Source organism: Octopus sinensis, linkage group LG17 (assembly GCF_006345805.1).
Source record: "Octopus sinensis linkage group LG17, ASM634580v1, whole genome shotgun sequence".
Taxonomy (NCBI): Eukaryota; Metazoa; Mollusca; class Cephalopoda; order Octopoda; family Octopodidae; genus Octopus; species Octopus sinensis.
In genome coordinates, this window is record NC_043013.1 from 27,592,705 (window position 1) to 27,612,031 (window position 19,327).

Below are 19,327 nucleotides of genomic sequence, written 5' to 3' on the forward strand. Positions count from 1 at the left end.
GGCTTTTTATATTTCCTTTCCACACCAACAAAGCATAAGACCCTCGGCATAATGACTATTTGCCCATGACATAATGACTATTTGCCAATAAAGCAGCAAAGAAATGAAAATATATAAATATATATAAATACACAATCCCCTAGCTGAAGCAAAAAAAAGGAAAAGACTTGCTAAAAAAGTGCTAGGGAATTTTTCAGACTCCCTTCAAAAAAATTTTTTTTAAACTTCCTTGTTAAAAAATAGTTCAAAGCTAAAACCTTAATTCGTTATATTTTTTGAGTAATGTAAATTTCCCTTTTCTCCTTGGAAATTGTTAAAAGAAATTCATTAGTTCAGTCCGTTATAATTCTTCATGTGTTTTCTTTGGCTAAAAAAAAGAAAGAAAATATTGAATATTATTATAGTGGATCAACATGAAATTAACCCTTTAGTATTTAAACTGGTCATATCCAGCCCAAATATTCTACCTCTTTTGTAGTTAAACTGGCCAGATGTGGCCTCTCACACCTACCCTACAATGTCATTCTAAGCATTAACAGCTACCTCATCAAAGCTACAAGATATATTACATGATTAATTAAAGACATATGAATAAATAAGCATTACTTTTGACAAAACAATGTGAATGCTAAAGGGTTAAACAAAAAAGAAAAAAAATAGAAATTGTACAGTTCTATATTTAAGAGATGAGGAATTAAGTACATTATTTACATTTGATGGATATTTGTCTTCATCTTGTTTGATGTTAACACCTTCATCAGGTGTCTTGGGGAAATTTTGAACCTGGGTTCTCATTCCTAAGGTATTTTCCAATGATGTTGTTGTTGTTGGTCTTCTTCCTCCTCCTCCTCCTCCTTCAGGTCACTGACTGGAATCGAACTCAGAATCTTGGGGTTAGTAGCTCAAGCAGTGACCAGAATAATCCCTCTCTCTCTTTCGGAGAGGCACTGAGCAGCTATATGCACACATACACACACGGCAGTAACTTCTGCCTACCGAATTCAATCACAAATCTTCGGTCGGCTCGGGGTTATAGTGGAAGACACCTACCCAAAGTGCCATGCAGTGGGACTGAACCCGAAACCATGTAGCTAGGAAGCAAGCTCCCTAACCACACAGCCAATAATATCAAAAAATACCTTAGGAATGAGAACCCAGGTTCAAAAATTTCACCACAACACCTGATGAAGGCTGGGGGGTATATCAACCGAAACGTGTTAACAACAAACAAGATGAGGACAAATATCCGTGAAATGTAAATAATGTAAATAATAGAAATAATGTTTTCACAAGTGCAACATACCATGTCAAAACTTACACACTGGATGAGAGGCTTCAACACTTGGGTAGTAATCCTTTAGCATTCAGATTACTCTGCCAAATTTGATGCTTATTTATTCACATTGTTTTGAATTAGTCATACACTATGTCATAGCTTTGAGATTTCAATGAAGTGGCTGTTTATTTTACCAGTGACATAGTAGGGTAGGTGTGAGAAGCCAAATCTGGCCAGTTTTAACAAAACAGGTAGAATATAAGAGCTGGATATAACCAATTTAAATTCCACGGGTTACAAATGGGATCATCTCAATGAATGGAATAGAAGCATTTGAAGTCTAAGTACACAAATATCGTTTTTATCCTTTTACCTTTGTCGTTACAGTGAATCAGTGATTAACTAGTTGGACATCTCTATCATTTCACGGGTCTAATGATATGAATTACACATCATATATCTCAATTAGATTCCACAGTCTTTTCATAATAAAACAAACAGATAATTAATGGTTGCCAGGTGACAGTGCAGGGCTACTGATGTCATTAACTTAACTGATACTCCGTTGGTTATGAAGATGAAGGTTTTCCAGTTGATCCGATTAATGGAACAGACTGCTCGTGAAGTTAACATGCAAGTGGCTGAGCACTCCACAGACAAGTGTACCTTTAACATAATTCTCAAGGAGATTCAGCTTGACACAGAATGTGACAAGATCAGCCCTTTGAAGGCGTCGAGATGGTAGAAACGTTAGCACGCTGGGCGAAATGCTTAGTGGTATTTCGTCTGCCATTACATTCTGGGTCCAAATTCCGCCGAGGCCGACTTTGCCTTTCATCCTTTCGGGGTCAATAAATTAAGTACCAGTTATGCACTGGAGTTGTTGTAATCGGCTTAATCCCTTTGTCTGTCCTTGTTTGTCCCCTCTATGTTTAGCCCCTTGTGGGCAATAAAAAAATAAGATCAGCCCTTTGAATTACAAGTACAAGCCATTTTTGCCAGCTGAGTGGACTGGGACCACATGAAATAAAGTGTCTTGCTCAAGGACACAATGTGCTGCTGGGGACTGAACTCACAACCTTACAATTGTGAGCCAATTACCCTAACCACTAAGCCATGAGCCTTCACACTGATGTCATTGTCATAAGTTAAAAATTTTACTAAACACAATTTTTCTCAGACCAACTTGGGAAATAGAACTTAAATGACACTGTGTGCTTCTCTGTTTACTGTTACAAAGTTCACAAAACCAACAGAACAGGTTCTAGCTCTTTCCTTGCATTTGAATACTTAGTATTAAGTAGAACATCATAATTGTTTTAACTTTTCCATGATTGCCTGGGTCAGATGGAATTTGTTGAGGTAGATATTCTACTCTTGTTGTTGCTAACCCTCACCTGCTTCCCAGCAAAGTAACATTTTCCCAAGGCTGGACAAGTCTTTCATAGATGACTGGAAATAGCGTCACTTGTGTGACAGTGGTGCTTGTTTACAACTATGAAGTCAAGAGAAGGGTACATGCGAACACACACATATACATACGACAGGCTTCTTTCAGTTTCCGCCTACCAAATCTACTTCATTTTCCCAAGATGCCATGCAGTGAGACAGAACTCCAAGTCATAAGGTGTGTGTGTGTGTGTATGTGTGTGTGTGTGTGATTGTCTTTGCGATTGTCTCCCATCACTGCCTGACAACGAGTGGTGGTTTGTTTACATCCTTGTAACATAGTGGTTCAGCAAATTACATTGACAGAATAAGTATCAAGCTTAAAAATAAGCATCGGAGTTGATTTGTTTGACTAAACACTTCAAGGTGGTGCCCCAGCATGGCTGCAGTCCAATGACTGAAACAAGTAAAAGGTAAAGATATAGTGTTCAGCCGAAAACTTCTTTCATTCACCACACACAAGGCCCATTGTTGTAGAGGTGGTGTATTATAGTCAACTGAGTCAGCAGTAGTGTCTAATGCTGTTGTTGTTGTTGATAAGACCCAAACCAAACGAGGTTAAGCAGACTTATGATCAGAAGTGTTTCAGTCCTGGCTATTCTGTCTTTTCGTATATCTGTGGTGAGCTGGCAGAACTGTTAGCATGCTGGACGGAATGCTTAGCAGTATTTCACCTGTTGCTACATTCTGAGTTCAAATTCCGCCAAGGTTGACTTTGCTTTCCATCCTTTCGGGATCAATAAATTAAGTACCAGTTGCATATAATCAACTGGACCCTCCCCCAAAATTTTGGGCCTTGTGGTTAGAGTAGAAAAGAATATAAAAATATCTACATATTTAAGAAAGTGGTGAGCCGGCAGAAATGTTAGCACGCCGGGTGAAATGCTTAGCAGTATTTCATCTGTCTTTATGTTCTGAGTTCAAATGCTGCCAAGGTCAACTTTGCCTTTCTTCCTTTCGGGGTTGATAAATTAAGCACCAGTTGCATACTGGGATCGATCTAATTGACTGGCCTCCTCCCTCCAAAATTTTGGGCCTTGTGCCTAGAGTAGAAGAGATTATGGCTGGGTTCCAATCCAGGCTTCAGCAACAGAGTCCACCTGTCACACTTCTCGGTCCATCATCACTGCCTCAAGGCCCTGGATACATTCCAGGCCAGTGTTTGCAACCGATGGAAATGTGATGAGGTTTCCCTCTTCTTACATCACCATGCAGTGGGTTCCACAAGACTAATTTGGATGCTTACAGTTTACTAGGACTACATTGTGTTTCCTTTCTACGACAATACAACATGGTTTGAGAGTGATTTGTTACTGTCTCCTTGCCATGATATCACATGATAGTTGTAAATGAGTGTCACTGTCATACAAGCGGTGTCATTCATTTCTAACCTTCTATGAAATCATGTCTGGCCATGGAGAGATACTACCTTACTTGGAATCAGGTAAGGGTTGGTGTCAGGAAGGGCATCCAGCCATAAAAAAAAATCCACCTCAATAAACTCTGCCCAACCCATGCAAGCATGGAAATATGGACATAAAGAAGGTGATGATGATGTTAACTGATCTTTCTACTGTTTTCCAATTTACATCTGCTTCTACTTAAATAACTAATGTCATGGTAGTAGAGAAGCTGAATATTATTAGTAACAGTCACACAAATGAAATAAAGACAATAATACCTTCTTTCTATGGCACTGGCAGTATGAATCATGGTCTGAAGGTTGGTCAACTTTAGTGAAAGTACTGTCTGGTGCTGGTTTGGATTTGAGAAGTTTTGAGTATTTCTGGAGAAAATAAGAATAAAAGACAAATTAATTCAAAGAAAAATATTTCAAGTTTTTTTTTTTTTAATTAATAAAATTAATTAATAGAGTTGTTATTGATCAGTTTCTGATATAGTTGATCTATTATCCTCTACTTGTTTTAGTCATTAAACTATGGCCATGCTGGGGCACTGCCTTGAAAAGTTTAGTCAAACAAATTCACCCTGGTGAAAGAAGTGACCCAGGACAGAACTGGCAGGAGAACACTGATCCATTGAGTAACCGAGAGCCGACTTTGACTGAGCAGATAGATAGATTACTTTTGTAAAATCTGGTACTTATTCTGCTGGTTTCATCTGCCAAATCCTTAAATTCAAGGACATAAATGATCCAACACCAGTTGTCAAGCAGTGCTGGAACACACACACACACACAACACACATGTATATATTTCGTGACAGTTTCTACACGGTTTCCCTTTAGCAAATCCACTCACAAGGCTATCCCTTTGCCTGGTTTAGTCAAATTTCGATTGATGTCCAATATTTTAATTCCAGGTTTGTCCCTGTTAACACGGGCGGCTGGATCTACCTCACTCTTACAGCAACTGCTCTCACACTATCTTGCCCAGTTTTGGGCATCCTCCCTCCTCAAGTCAACCTTCCCAATCTCTTCCACCTGTCCCTTCCATGTTTTCTGTGGTCGCCCTCACTTTTGTGGTTCATATTTACAAATGAAAAAATAAACAATGAATTCATACAATAAAAATAATGATTTAAATTTATTGGAAAGTGAACATTAAAATGAATTTGTTGCTGTAAAGAGTTTCTGGTATAGTTTAGCTAAACTTACGCACTTATAAAGTATGAATAATGTATAGATTTATTTTTATCAGTATAACAATAAGTTATAACAATTAGATAATTGAATAGAAGCCCCACCTATTAGATAAACCACCTGCTAGAAAAACTGAGTCAGCAGTAGTGTCTAATGCCGTTGTTGTTGTTGATAAGACCCAAACCAAATGGTTGAACTGTTTCCTTTTAGCGCGCATGTGTGTGTGTGTACTATATGCAGGTTAGCCTTACATTAATACACTTATGATCAAAAGTGCTCTAGCTGTAATCCTCCTCTAATTTCTTTCTCTTAACTATTTGTCTTTCTCTTAAAAGACAAGTAAGGTGTGATTTGAATGGAATTAGGCTTCAATCTCTCATAGGCCAAGTGACGACAGATGTTTCCCTATTAAAATTTTAAGTGATGGGAAATGGAATAACTTGTAAATTTTTGTTGTCTTTACATTTACTTTAGCAATGTAAGTAACACATCTTAAATTGGCATTCCAGGAGTCAACAAAATTAACAAAGAACTGATATATTTGACAAAATTAACCATAGCAACCAACAATAGGCAAGTTCAATACTCTGTCATGGTAATACAGGGATAATCACAAAGGAGGCTCGACAAATTATGACTGCATCAGTATAAACTGGCCATCTTTTACTTGTTTCAGTCATAGGACTGTGACCATGTTGGGGCACCACCTTGAAGATTTTAGTTGAACAAATTTCTCTCAGAATTTGTTTTTTAAGCCAAGTACTTATTCTCTTTAGCCAAATTGCCAAGTTATAGGGATATAAACAAACCAACATTGGTTGTCAAAGGTTAGTGAGGAGGAGTGGCAAACACATACAAAGAATACACACACACATAAGATGGGATTCCACACAGTTTCCACCAACTGAATTCACTCAGAAGGTATTGCTTGGCCCAGGGCTATAATAGAAGAAACTTATCCAAGGTGCAATGCAATGAGACTAAACCCAAAGCTATGTAGTTTTAACATGTGCTTCTTAACGACACAGCCAAGTCTGCACCCAGGAAATCATACAAACATAGTTTCATTTCTGATATGTCTGATGCCTATGTAGGAAATCCTAACTGACATCATTGAGCAAAACACTTGGCCCCTTTACTCCAAGAATATGCTTAACCTTTAGCACACTGTAGGTGCATTATGTCACCATATGAATTTTCTCCCCTGTAGTAACAGGGCAGTGGCAGGGGCAACACTTCTAGAGAAAATGCAATGTGCTAAAGGTTAATGCTCACATCACAGACTCTTGAAGAGATGAAATGTAAAAACCAACTGTAGCATATCTCAAATTCAAAACAGAAAGATGAAACCGAACACTGTAAGGTTTCCCAGATCAATGGCCTTTTTTTTTGCTATATTTCAAAGCATGCATAGCTCAGAAATCAGGGAGTCTCTCCAGTCAAGCTGTTGCTTCTCATTGGTATTAGGGACATATGATAAGAATGTATCAGAAAAGAATTCCTAGACAGATTCTTCAAGCCAAGTCATATGATATTTATTCTACTGGGCAGACCTAGAATGGCATGGTTGGATAATATCCATAGTCTCAGTTGGTCAAACTTGGGAAACCAGTCAGAAGGTGTAGTGGTAGCTACCTCTGATGCGTAATGTCAGTGTGCATGCATGACAGAGTGTTAGTGTCCAGAGAGAAAAGTTGGGCATAAGAGGCATTAAATACAGTGTGCAAGAGAGTTGACTGTGCTGGTATGGTCGTGTGATGTGTATGGATGAGGACAGCTCATGAAGAAGTGTCGCACTCTAATGGTGGAGGGAACCTGTGGAAGAGGTAGATCCAGGAAGACATCATCATCATTGTTCGACCGTGGTCGAGACAATGGAATTTACCATGTTACGCCAAGCTTCACAGTCCATCATGGTATTACGGAGGTCCTGTTGCTGGATGCCTGTATCCCTGGAGATTACATCAGGGTAGGAGAGTGTGCGCCCTCTGGTATTGCAAGTAGATGGCTTCCAGAGGAGAAGAGTAGAAATTAACACTTTTTCAGCTATACAACAATGTCCAGAAAACTGGACTCTCCTACCTTTCACAAGAGATGACACAGGTGGTAGTTTCCCATATATTTGCATTTTGGTTGGATGGTGCTTCCACGAGAGATTTTGAGCTCTCATAAGGAGGCGAGTGTAGGTTCCATCCAACTGCCTCTCAGGCTTCTTTGATAATGTCCAGGTTTCTGAGCCATATAGTAGAATTGGTTCGACTGTGGCTTTGAAGATTTCAAGTTTGAAGTCTCTACTTAGATTTGATGACCAGATCTTATGCATGTCATTACAGGCTGACCAGGCCATACCCTTTCTAGTTAGAAAATCTTTTCCAGATGATGATATGTATGACCCAAGATATTTGTAATCAGAAACCATATTTAAGGGCGCATTGTTGAGAGTATGGATGATGCAATCACTGTTGGACAGGCACTTGTTTATATATTCAGTCTTGGCCTCAATGAGGTAAAGACCTACACAATCTCTCGAACAAGCCTCAAGGAAGACATAGGACGAGATGTTAAAGTGCTATCTCCAAATGTTGGGCAATGACAAGTGACTGAGACCTTTGGTGATATACCATAATTGAGAAGACCCATCAAGCCAAGTGAGATCAGAGTTGTGGCTGATGACAGTGCCGTGTAACCGACCCGTTAAAAGCACCCTTCAATCGTTGGGTGATATGATGTGCTTGTGAACACCTGTTGAGCTGAGTGAATTCATAGTTGTGGCCGATACCAGTGCCATCTGACTGGCATCTGTGCTGGCAGCATGTAAAAAGCACCGTTCAAGTGTTGGGCCTCATGGAGGCAGTGACAAGTGATCAAGACCTTTGGCAATATACTATGCTGTGTAGACTGTAAAACCAAGTTAGACCGTAGGTGTGGCTGATGTTGGTATCAGGTAAATGACACCCATGCTGGTGGCACATAAAATACACCTGCTACACTCTCAGAGTGGTTGGCATTAGGGAGGGTATCCAGCTGTAGAAACTTTGCCAAATCAGATTGGAAGCTAGTACAGCTCCCTGGCTTACCAGTTTTCACTCAGGTCAACCAACCCATGCCAGCATGGAAAACGGATGTTAAATGATGATGATGATGATGATGACGGTACTACCTTACAGAAGAGGTGGCGAGCTGGCAGAATTGTTAGCACGCTGGGCAAAATGCTTAGCGGTATTTCGTCTGCCACTACGTTCTGAGTTCAAATTCTACCGAGGTCAACTTTGCTTTTCATCCTTTCAGGGTTGATAAATTAAGTACCAGTTATGCACTGGGGTCGATGTAATTGACATAATCCCTTTGTCTGTCCTTTTTTGTCTCCTTTATGTTTAGCCCCTTGTAGGCAATAAAGAAATAAGAAGAGGTGCTTGAGGACTCTACCCATTGGACCCTCCTAGGAATAGTGGGCAGAAAAGATGGATGGATGGGTTGATGCCATACTTTCTTGTGTGTCATGTCTGTCTTTTTATTTGGTATTTCATAGTTCCTAAATGTTTTGATTCAGTCAGCCATATTGATTCTGCTTTGGAACGGCAAGTTCAAACAGATCCACAATGAGTATTTCTTCATAGTCCTTGTTCATTCTCATAAGACTCACAAATCATTCAGTACTACCAGGAACCATACTGAGTATCTGTTTGAAAGCCAATGAGGGAGTGTTTGTATGGGTGCTTGACAGATAGTTGGCTGCTAGAAACAGCAGCTAAATACCCCTCAACAATACCCTTTGTACTGTCTCATAAAAGGACACAGTAGATTATGTTGTCTGTGATACATTATTTCACAAGAAACAACATATTTCTTTATTACCCACAAGGGGCTAAACACAGAGGGGACAAACAAGGACAGACATAGGTATTAAGTCGATTACATCGACCCCAGTTCGTAACTGGTACTTAATTTATCGACCCCGAAAGGATGAAAGGCAAAGTCGACCTCGGCGGAATTTGAACTCACAACGTAACGCAGACGAAATACCGCTAAGCATTTCGCCCGGCGTGCTAACGTTTCTGCCAGCTCGCCGCCTTTCACAAGAAACAACAGCATGATCATAGACAGATGCTTTTAATCATAGACTTGTTTGTCCACTCTGTCATAGCTAATCTTTATTTTCTATTATGATACCATTCACATCTAAAATGCTTTGTAGGAAGATGTAGCCCTTTGGTTACTTGATTCATATTTTATTTCATTAGCAGGATGAAAGGGTAAAAGTTTACCATGGCAGGATTTTAACTCATTATGTAAAAGGGATAGGATTAAAATACCAACAAGGTATTTTGTACCATGCTTTAATACCTCTCCAAAATCCTTCAGCTGGTATGAAACTACGATCTATTTATATCTTACGCTTCAGTGAACTGATCCCATTAGATAAATGTCTTTCCCAAACATAGTAATAACATAGCAGGCATTTTTTTCTCAGTGTAATATGTCATTAACTTAGCCATGACTTGAGGTGTTTTCTGTGACAGATTAACCCATTTCTCGCCATATTTCTGTTGAACTACACAGCATTGGTTTCAATTAATTCTTAAAATAATGCAGAATTTATCAAATATTCCTCACTGGGAGAGACTTGCAATTTTTATAGGTATGGGCATGGCTGTGTGGTTAAGAAGCTCATATTACAACCATATGGTTTCAAGTTCAATCCTGAAACTGTGTGACACTTTGAGTAAGTGTCTTCCGCTATGGATCTGAGCCAACAAATACCTTGTGGATGAGTTTCATAGATGGGAAAAAAAAACAAAAAAAAACACAACAACAACCACTACCACCACCAGCACCACCACTTAACGTCCGTTGTCCATTCCATTCTGGCATGGGTTGGACGGTTTGACTGGGCTGGCACGCTGGAAGGCTGCACTAGACCCCAGTCAGATTTGGCATCGTTTTCTAAGGCTAGATACCCAACCATTCTGAGATTGTATTGGGAACTTTTACATGCCATTTGCGTGACACCGGGGTGTGTTTACATGCCACCAATATGGGTGCTAATTTGTGTGACATCGGTATCTTCCATGACTGCGATTTTGTTCAGTTTGATGGGTCTTCTTCTCAAGTATGACATAATGCCAAAAGTCTTGGTCATTGCCTCCATGGGGCCCAACACTCGAAAGAAACTTGGGCACCCTGCCTCCATCAGGCCCAATGCTCGAAAGGAACTCAGCGACTCTGCCTCCGTCAGGCCCTATTCTCGAGAAGAACTCAGCCATTTTGCCTCCATAAGGCCCAAATATGTACATGTCTATACATGTGTATGATTGTCTGTGCTTTTATCTGTGTGTGTCCCCATTGCTTGACAACTGGTGTTGGTTTATTTATGTCTTCATAAATTAGCAGACTGGCCAAAGAGACCAGCAGAGTGAGTACCAGACTTTAAAAAAAATGTACTGGAATGGATTTATTTGACTTAACCATTCAAAATGGTGCTCCAGCATGAGCCATGACTGAAACAAGTAAAAGATAAAAGACAAAGCTAGTATCTGGAACATAAATTAAAAGGAAATCTTGATGGAAGGTTTTAATTTAGATGCCTTTAAAACTGAAGTCTGTATTATAGAGCCAGAGGGGCAGTTTCAGGGTAGGTTGGTAGCAAAAGGGTTTTAAAAGGCCAAAAACCAACACAAAGCTAAACAAACTTTTAAGGTGAGAGTAGTTCAAGAGTAATGGTTACCAAAATGTGCACTGCAGTAAATTGGGGGTACCATGAAAATAATAAACTAAACTACAAAATACCATTTAATGCAGTTTTTGATTTTATGCAAGAAATATACCAAAATATTTGTATTTGTTTTAATGTGTGATTTGAATTGAAAGAGCTTCTAAACAATTAGCATAAGGTATTAGAATTTGTATGATTGTTGAGTGAATGTCATATTGTTCCAGCACAAATCACTTGCATCTGAAACACTTGTTATGTATAGAGGGAGGTTTGCTGTTCTAATCTCTGCATCTATATTTCTACTTCTTCCTCTTCACAACTACTTACATAACTCACACACACTGGATATGAAGGTCTTTGCACCAAGGGAAATAGTTGAGACTTAAAACTATTTAACTTCACAAATGAGATTTTGCAGTATCGCGATATACTGTATAGCAGACTTATCCAACCCACAGCAATATAGAAAACAATGGATGATGCAGATCATGAAGATGGTGACAAACATAATCCATCCATCCATTTCCTCTGCCTACTATTCCTTAGAGTATCATTGAGGTAGATTCCTCAAACACCTCCTCTTTAGGGTTCTCTCAGAAGCAGTCATCATTAGACTTTCTTCTTGGATTCCCAAGCATGAGCAACTGAGATAATGGATATTATCCAACCATTTTGTTTTTGGTCTTTCTTTAGACATCCTACAGCATGGCCTGGTTTTGAATCCATCTTGGGAATTTTTCCTATGACATTTTAATCATACATCCGTAGTCCTGGAAATGTGACCTCTCAATGCAGAGACATAGTTTGACCTGGAGAGACTCCCTGATCTCCATGCTCGCGTACCCTGCTAAGTAACATCACTCCAGAAATTCTCTGGAGGAACCCCGTTTCTGCCATTTGTATTCATGATCTTTCAGTCATTATACTTAGGAAGAATAGGTATGAAAACCAAATTGAAGATAAGGAGTTTGGCTATTTTGCCAACTTCTCCTCTTCTGAGCATCGAATTAAGGAGCTGGTGCTTTACTGTAATTCTAGCATCCAATTAAGCTTCCTGCCTTCCATTACTCGTGAACATTGGTCCCAAGATATTTAAACTTCTTCACTAGCTTCAAGGATGTTCCACTAACATGCAGAATGCAATATGAAGAATTTCTTCCGAGGATCAATGTCTCAGTCTTTGCAACACTCATTCTTATCCCTGCCTTGCAGTGAACTCATTCAGTGTGTGCTGGAGATAATGCTGATGGGGAAGAGGATTTCAACAATGATGACCAATGTGACTGAAGAAGAAGAAGAAAGAAGGAAGGGAGGAGGAGAAGGAAGGGAAGAGAAGGAAGGTAAGAGGAGAAGGAAAGTAAGAGAAGAAAAATAATAAAGGTGGTGGTGTTAGTGGTGATGATGATGGTGATACTGCTATTAAGATGTCGATGATAATGCTACTAATGAAGTTAATACAACAATAATAAAAGAAGTTGTTTTGTGGTTACTTTCAACTGGCTAGAAACAGCAGTGAAATCTTTTCAATCACACATTAGTGTTGTAAAAGAAAAAAAAAAGAGAAGGACATTAGACATAACCTGGAACGTCTCTGTGTGTGTGTATGTGTGTGTTTTCCCCACAAGTTTACTCAATCAGGGTTGGTCTAGAATTAAACAAGAACAATAAAGCTGTTACTGTTGTCAGTGATTGCTGTTACTTAACTCCAAGCCAACCCTTATCGAACAGGTTTACAACGAAAGACATTCCAATCATGACCATACCATTTTCTTTCTCAAGCATGTTGTAACTTAGATGATACTCACTACCTAATATTGGTTTTGTTTACTCTTTTTTTATGAAAGAAAAAAAAAAATAGGGTTGTTTGAAGTAAAAGTGACTGCTATTTTTAGAAGCCTTTGTTGTCATCAATCAACAGGTGTACTGAAGCATTATCAGTTATGAATAGACATGAAGAATCCATTAAGAAAAATTGTTTGTGATGCATAAATGGTCCAATGTATTTTTACAGTGTACCAAATATGAGGTAAACCTACAACAGCATGCTTGATTTCATAAATGTGTAAGCAAGTGTGAAATCATAATAGGCATAGTCTGGTCTGTCGAATATATTTCAAGTGGTTTTGTATTAGCTAAATTGAAAAGGTTGTGGTGAGGCTAAGCAAGGCACTTTGCAACCACATGGTCTCATGCTCAGTCCCAATGTGTGGTGCTTTGGGTAAAGGTCGTTCTACCATACCCTTGTATTGAGTAATACAATGTAAGTGGATTTTTGTGAATCGCTGTGCTTGAGGAGACCTGTTGAGTCAAGTGCATGTACATGAACATCGAACCAAATATCAATGGAAACAGTAGTTGTGATACCTGTGCCGGTGACACATAAAAAGCACCATCCGAACGTGGCCGTTGCCAGTGCAGCCTCCACTGGCTTCTGTGCCGGAGGCACATAAAAAGCACCATCCGAACGTGACCAATGCCAACCCTGCCTCGAATGGCTTCTGTGCCGGTGGCACATAAAAAGCACCATCTGAACGTGGCCGATGCCAGCACCGCCTTGACTGGCTTCTGTGCTGGTAGCACATAAAAAAAAAGCACCAACCGATCGTGGCCGATGCCAGACCCCTCTGGCACCTGTGCAGGTGGCACGTAAAAAGCACCCACTACACTCGCGGAGTGGTTGGCATTAGGAAGGGCATCCAGCTGTAGAAACACTGCCAGATCAGACTGGAGCCTGGGGCAGTCCCTGGCTCCCCAGACCCCGGTCGAACCGTCCAACCCGTGCTAGCACGGAAAACGGACGTTAAACGATGATGATGATGATATCGTTATCATCAGGTATTGCACACCTGCAGTACCTTGACAAAATTGCAACAAAAGTCTTCCCAATTAAGTGCGAGTTCTCCAGCTGCCTTGCCACTCTTGTCCAACCAGATTTTGATATTGTCTATCCATTGTATTCTTTGCCAGCCTCTTGATCTACAGTTCTCTCCTCTTCCTTCCAAACTTCTGGTACTTCAAATATGGCCATAATAAATGAGCTTCGCTTTTTTGACAATGTTCAGGAGTTGTCATCTTTCATCTATTTGTTCTCATTCCCATTCATTCATCCGATGATTCTTGTAAGAGACTTCCAGCATTCTATAAAACCCACAATTCAAATGCATTGATTATGTTCTCTTCAGCTTTATGATAATATACATATCGTATAAATCAATTTAAATGAATAAAAAAAAAAAGAGAGTCCTTAATACAGACTTAGAGTAAAATATATCTATCTATCTGCTCAGTCGAAGTCGACTCTCGGTTACTCGATGGATCAGTGTCCTCCAGTCAGTTCTATCCTGGGCTGCTTCTTTCAGATTGGCTATGTCCATTCTGGTATCACTCTAAAATATATTACCCTCAATTTTGGCAGAAGGCCAGCAATTTCAGAGAGGTGGGTAAGTCTCTTACATTGACCTAGTACTTATTTCAATGACACTGAAACAGCCTTTAAAAGAACAAAAGCACACGATGTATAACATAGTCTAGTATGCCCCCACCAAAAAATGGTATAGTCATGGCAGGATTGTCTTATATCATTGGTCTGCATGATAACAGTTGGTTTCCAGCTCTACACACACACTTGACCCATGTGTATCAGCAAAGTATATAAACATCAGTAAGAAAGCAAACACTCTCTTGTCCAGTGACACTCTCTTGTCCAGTGACACTCTCTTGTCAGTGTTGCTACCAGAAACGCAGTAAGCAATATACCCGTTGGAAATTTATAACCAATTTCATTAATGCAAAAAAAACTCTAAAAAGACAGCAATAAGAAGAAAAAACAATACCAATACAAAGACTTACATTGATGAGAATGGCATGGTAACAGATTATATCTTTTGGCAAAAGACGATTCAGTACATAATTCTGAGCATTTTCTACAATGTTTTTAACCTGAATTACACAAAAAGAAAAACAAATGAATAAATTGATAGTTGGTATGTTGTAAATTCAAAGAGTATTATTATTATTATTATTATTATTATTATCATCATACTAACCTAAATTACATAAAAAAGAAATAAACAAGTGAATAATATGAAAGTTGGTATGTTATAAATTCAATGAGTATTATTATTATAATTATTAATATTATTATTATTATCATACTAACCTAAATTACACAAAAAAGAAATAAACAAGTGAATAATACAAAAGTTGGTATGTTATAAATTCCAATGAGTATTATTATTACTATTATTGTAAAAAGGCAGAATTGTTAGCACATCGGGTGAGATGCTTAGCGGTATTTCGCCTGTTGCTACATTCTGAGTTCAAATTCCACCAATGTCAACTTTGCCTTTCATTCTTTCAGGGCTGATAAATTAAATACCAGTTGAGTACTGGGGTCGATGTGATCGACTGTCTCTCTCCCCATAAAATCCAGGCCATGTACCTATAGTACAAAGGACTATTATTATTAATGTTAATGTGGTGAGCTAGTAGAGGTCTTAACACGTTGGGAAAGATACTTAGTGACATTTTGTCTGATTGTACATTCCAAGTTCAAATTCTGCTGAAGCCAACTCAGGCTTACATCTTTTCAGGGTTGATAATATAAGCACCAGATGAGCAATGGGATAGACTTACTCCACTCCCCCAAAAATGCTGGCCTTGTGCCAAAATTTGTAATCTTTATTATCATCATCATTATTATTATTATTAAGGTGAGTTGCTGGCAGAATTGTTAGCATGCCAGGCAAAATGCTTTGTGGTATTTCATCCGTCTTCACATTCTGAGTTCAAATTCTGCCGAGGTCAACTTTGCCTTTCACCCTTTCAGGGTTGATTAAACAAGTACCAATGACACACTGGGGTCGATGTAATTGACTTAACCCCCTTCCCCCAAATTTGAGGCCTTGTGCTTCTAGTAGAAAGGATTATTATTATTATTCAGTAGTTTTATTTTTATAGCATGCTTTCACTTCACTACTGAGCTCCACTCTGTGTGCCTTGGGTATGTGCTTTGGTTTGCTGTGATGCTCTTATGGTTACTGTATTGAAAGTGTTTTGCATAGGATGTGTGCAGTGCCTAGTAGTGCAATTTTCTGTATGCTATATATATTCGTTAGTCCTGGTGTTTTTGTTATGTATTTGTCTGAATATTTTTTTATCATACCTAATGTGCCTACTGTGATAGGAATTGTTTCTGTTTTTTGATTCCACATTCGAGTTACCTCTATTTCCAGGTCTTTGTATTTTGAAAGTTTCTCCATATCTTTTAGAGAAATGTTGTCATCTGCTGCTATTGATACATCAATTAGAAAGCATATTTTTCTTCATGATCTCTGACAACTATATCTGGCCTGTTGGCCTTAATTTCTCTATCTGTGTGTATTGGCATATCCCAGAGTGTGGTTGCTTTCTCGTTTTCAGTGACCTTTTCTGGTGTGTGCCTATACCATCTTTTTGCTGTTGTTATTCCATAGTGTTGGCATAGCTTCCAGTGTATATAGGTCCCAACTCTGTTGTGTCTGTGAATATATTCCTTCTTAGCCAGGATTGGGTAACCAGAGATAATATGATTTATTGTTTCTTGTCCATCTCCACATATTCTGCAGTTACTTGTTATGTTTCTTTTCATTATATGTTTCTGGTAACTTCTGTATATATAGCCTTTCTATGTCAGATTTTGGGTGATGCATCCTAGATCCTGTCATTATTTTTCTTGTTTTCCTGTCTATTTTGGTTAGTTCATTTAGTGTCCAGTTAAGGATATTGTAGCTGTAACTTATAACTGGGACAGCTAAAGTGTTAATACCTATTATCTTGTTTTTAGCATTGAGCTCTGTTTTTAGTATTGATCTAACTCGTCTATAGTATTCTTTCTTTATTTTCTCTTTCATTTGTGTGTGTTGTATCATATATAGTTCATTGATTCCTAAATATTTGTATGTTTGGCTTTTGTCTGATTCTCTTATTTCATTGGCTTTATCTAGTTTTCTTCTTTTCAGGGTTGCTTTGGCACATTTTTCTAATCCAAATTTCATATCTATTTCTTTGGTAAATCCATGTACTGTCTGTAGTAGTGTTTCCAGCTGTTTATCATTTGTAGCATATAGTTTTAGGTCATCCATATATAAGAGGTGGCTGATTGTTTTGTCGTAACATTTGTATCCGCATCCATTTCTATTTAGCATGTCAGATAAAGGTGACAGTGCCAAGCAGAAAAGGAGTTGAGAAAGTGTGTCTCCCTGGAATATTCCTCTTCTAATGGGGATGGCTTTGGTTTTCACAAGTCCTTCTTTTGTTTGGAGTTATAGCACTGTCTGCCATTTATTTATAGAGTGTTTTATGTATTTTATAATTATTGGTGCTACCTTGTTCATGGCTAGTGTTTCAAGGATCCACATGTGGGGAATACTATCAAAAGCCTTTCGGTAGTTGATCCAAGCCATACTGAAGCCTTTCTTTTTTCTGCGGCTGATTTCAGTTATAGCTTTATTGATCATTAGTTGATCTTTACAGCCATATGAGCCCTTGCAGCATCCATTCTGGTCTTCTGGAAACAGGTTGTTTTCTCCCAGATGCTGGGGTCGATTCATTTGACAAAAATTAAATTCTTCAAAGCAGTGCCCCGGCTTGGCCGCAGTGTAATAACTGAAATGAGTGAAAAGCTAAAAAAGAAAGCTATTTCCACAACATTTAAATGTTCAAACTTACTTCATTTTCATGTTCTTTTGCCCATCGTAGTTGATCTAATAGATCACTCAAATTTCTCTTCACTGGAATATAGTGCACATAGGGAGTAAGTTCATTGTAAAAATGTTCATAATAATGGGAATCTTGTTTCAAAACAACACTTGAGCCAGCCAGAAGGTAAGGGAAACGGTATGCAGCTACAGTGCCATCAATATTCAATTGGTATTTGTGCTAAGGGGTGGGGGAGAAAAAAAAGAAGAAAAATAGAAAAGAAAAATAAGTGTCTACATTTAATGTATAACTTTTCAAATTGTGTTACATATTTCAAAGAAAAATCTGATTCAACAATAACCAAAATTGTAACAATAATATATGAAAATGAAAGGAAATGTGTCTGCACATGTGAATATAGTTTGTTGTATAAGCACAACTATTATTTATAGCTATCAATATCTGAAAGACATTATGTCATTCAGTTATATATATATATATATTGTTAGCATAATGTATACACCGATATTTTCTAGTTGAAATGTGTTTTTTTTCATAACTTTTAGTGTCTTTTGCACATATATATATGTTGAATACACTGACATGAATGCAAAATATGGAAAAACATTCAATTTTAAAGCTCATGCAAAAAGCAATAAACTAAAGAATACATATATATATACATTCTTTAATCTTCATGATAAAAAAGGAAAAATAAACTTAACAACCTAGCTTGAGTAGTCACTGATACACCAAAGCAGACAGTCAAGTATTTTCTAGAACACAGAGTGCCGTACCTGATGGCATAATAGATGCACAGGTATATAAGGCGGCGAGCTAGAATAGGCGGCGAGCTAGCAGAATCGTTAGCACGTCGGGCGAAATGCTTAGCGGTATTTCGTCTGCCGTTACGTTGTGAGTTCAAATTCCGCCGAGGTCGACTTTGCCTTTCATCCTTTCGGGGTCGATAAATTAAGTACCAGTTAAGCACTGGGGTCGATATAATCGACATAATACCTATGTCTGTCCATGTTTGTCCCCTCTATGTTCAGCCCCTTGTGGGTAATAAAGAAATAGGTATATAAGAGGTGTCCTGATTTCAGCAAGGCAGCACAAATAATTTTTAGTGGATTAAAGCATATAATATTCAAAGCAGCTTTGAATATTAGAACCCAGGCTGAATTTTATAAGACATTTTTTTTAGTGGGGTTGAGGGTTCCAAATGGGGTCTCAATGAGTAGCTTCCTTGCCTTCCTCTCTCTGTAGAAAATCCAGCTCCAAAAATGCCCCATGATAGCAAAGGAGAATGGGCACCAGCCAGCCCAAAGGCTGGGGTGGGCTACACCTGCCTACCTTGGTTGCTATGACATTGAGGTAGATCCGGCCACCCCTATTAATGGAGACAAAACCCGGATTTAAAACACTGGATGATGATTTTTTTGGCAAAAATGTCTTAGATGACATCAGAGGTGGTGAGCTGGTAGAATTGTTAGCAGGATCTCATCCATCCTTATGTTCTGAGTTCAAATCTTGCTTTTCAATTACACAGTCCTGGGTTCAGTCTCACTGCATGGCACCTTACACAAGTGTCTTCTACTATAATCTCAGA

General features: G+C 38.6%; 1 protein-coding gene across 1 annotated transcript in view; it reads right to left on the bottom strand.

Annotated features, from left to right (window-relative positions):
• Window positions 1-278: 278 nt before the first annotated feature.
• The window catches only part of LOC115220983 (protein O-glucosyltransferase 2), a 70,819-nt gene continuing 51,770 nt past the window's right edge, over window positions 279-19,327 (bottom strand). Inside the window, exons 6-9 of the mRNA XM_029791199.2 lie at window positions 17,749-17,958; window positions 14,890-14,979; window positions 4,407-4,511; window positions 279-367 (exon numbers count right to left, since the gene is read on the bottom strand). Coding sequence (XP_029647059.1) covers window positions 341-367; window positions 4,407-4,511; window positions 14,890-14,979; window positions 17,749-17,958 — 432 coding nt within the window. The 3' untranslated portion in view covers window positions 279-340. The remainder of the gene's footprint in view (window positions 368-4,406; window positions 4,512-14,889; window positions 14,980-17,748; window positions 17,959-19,327) is intronic.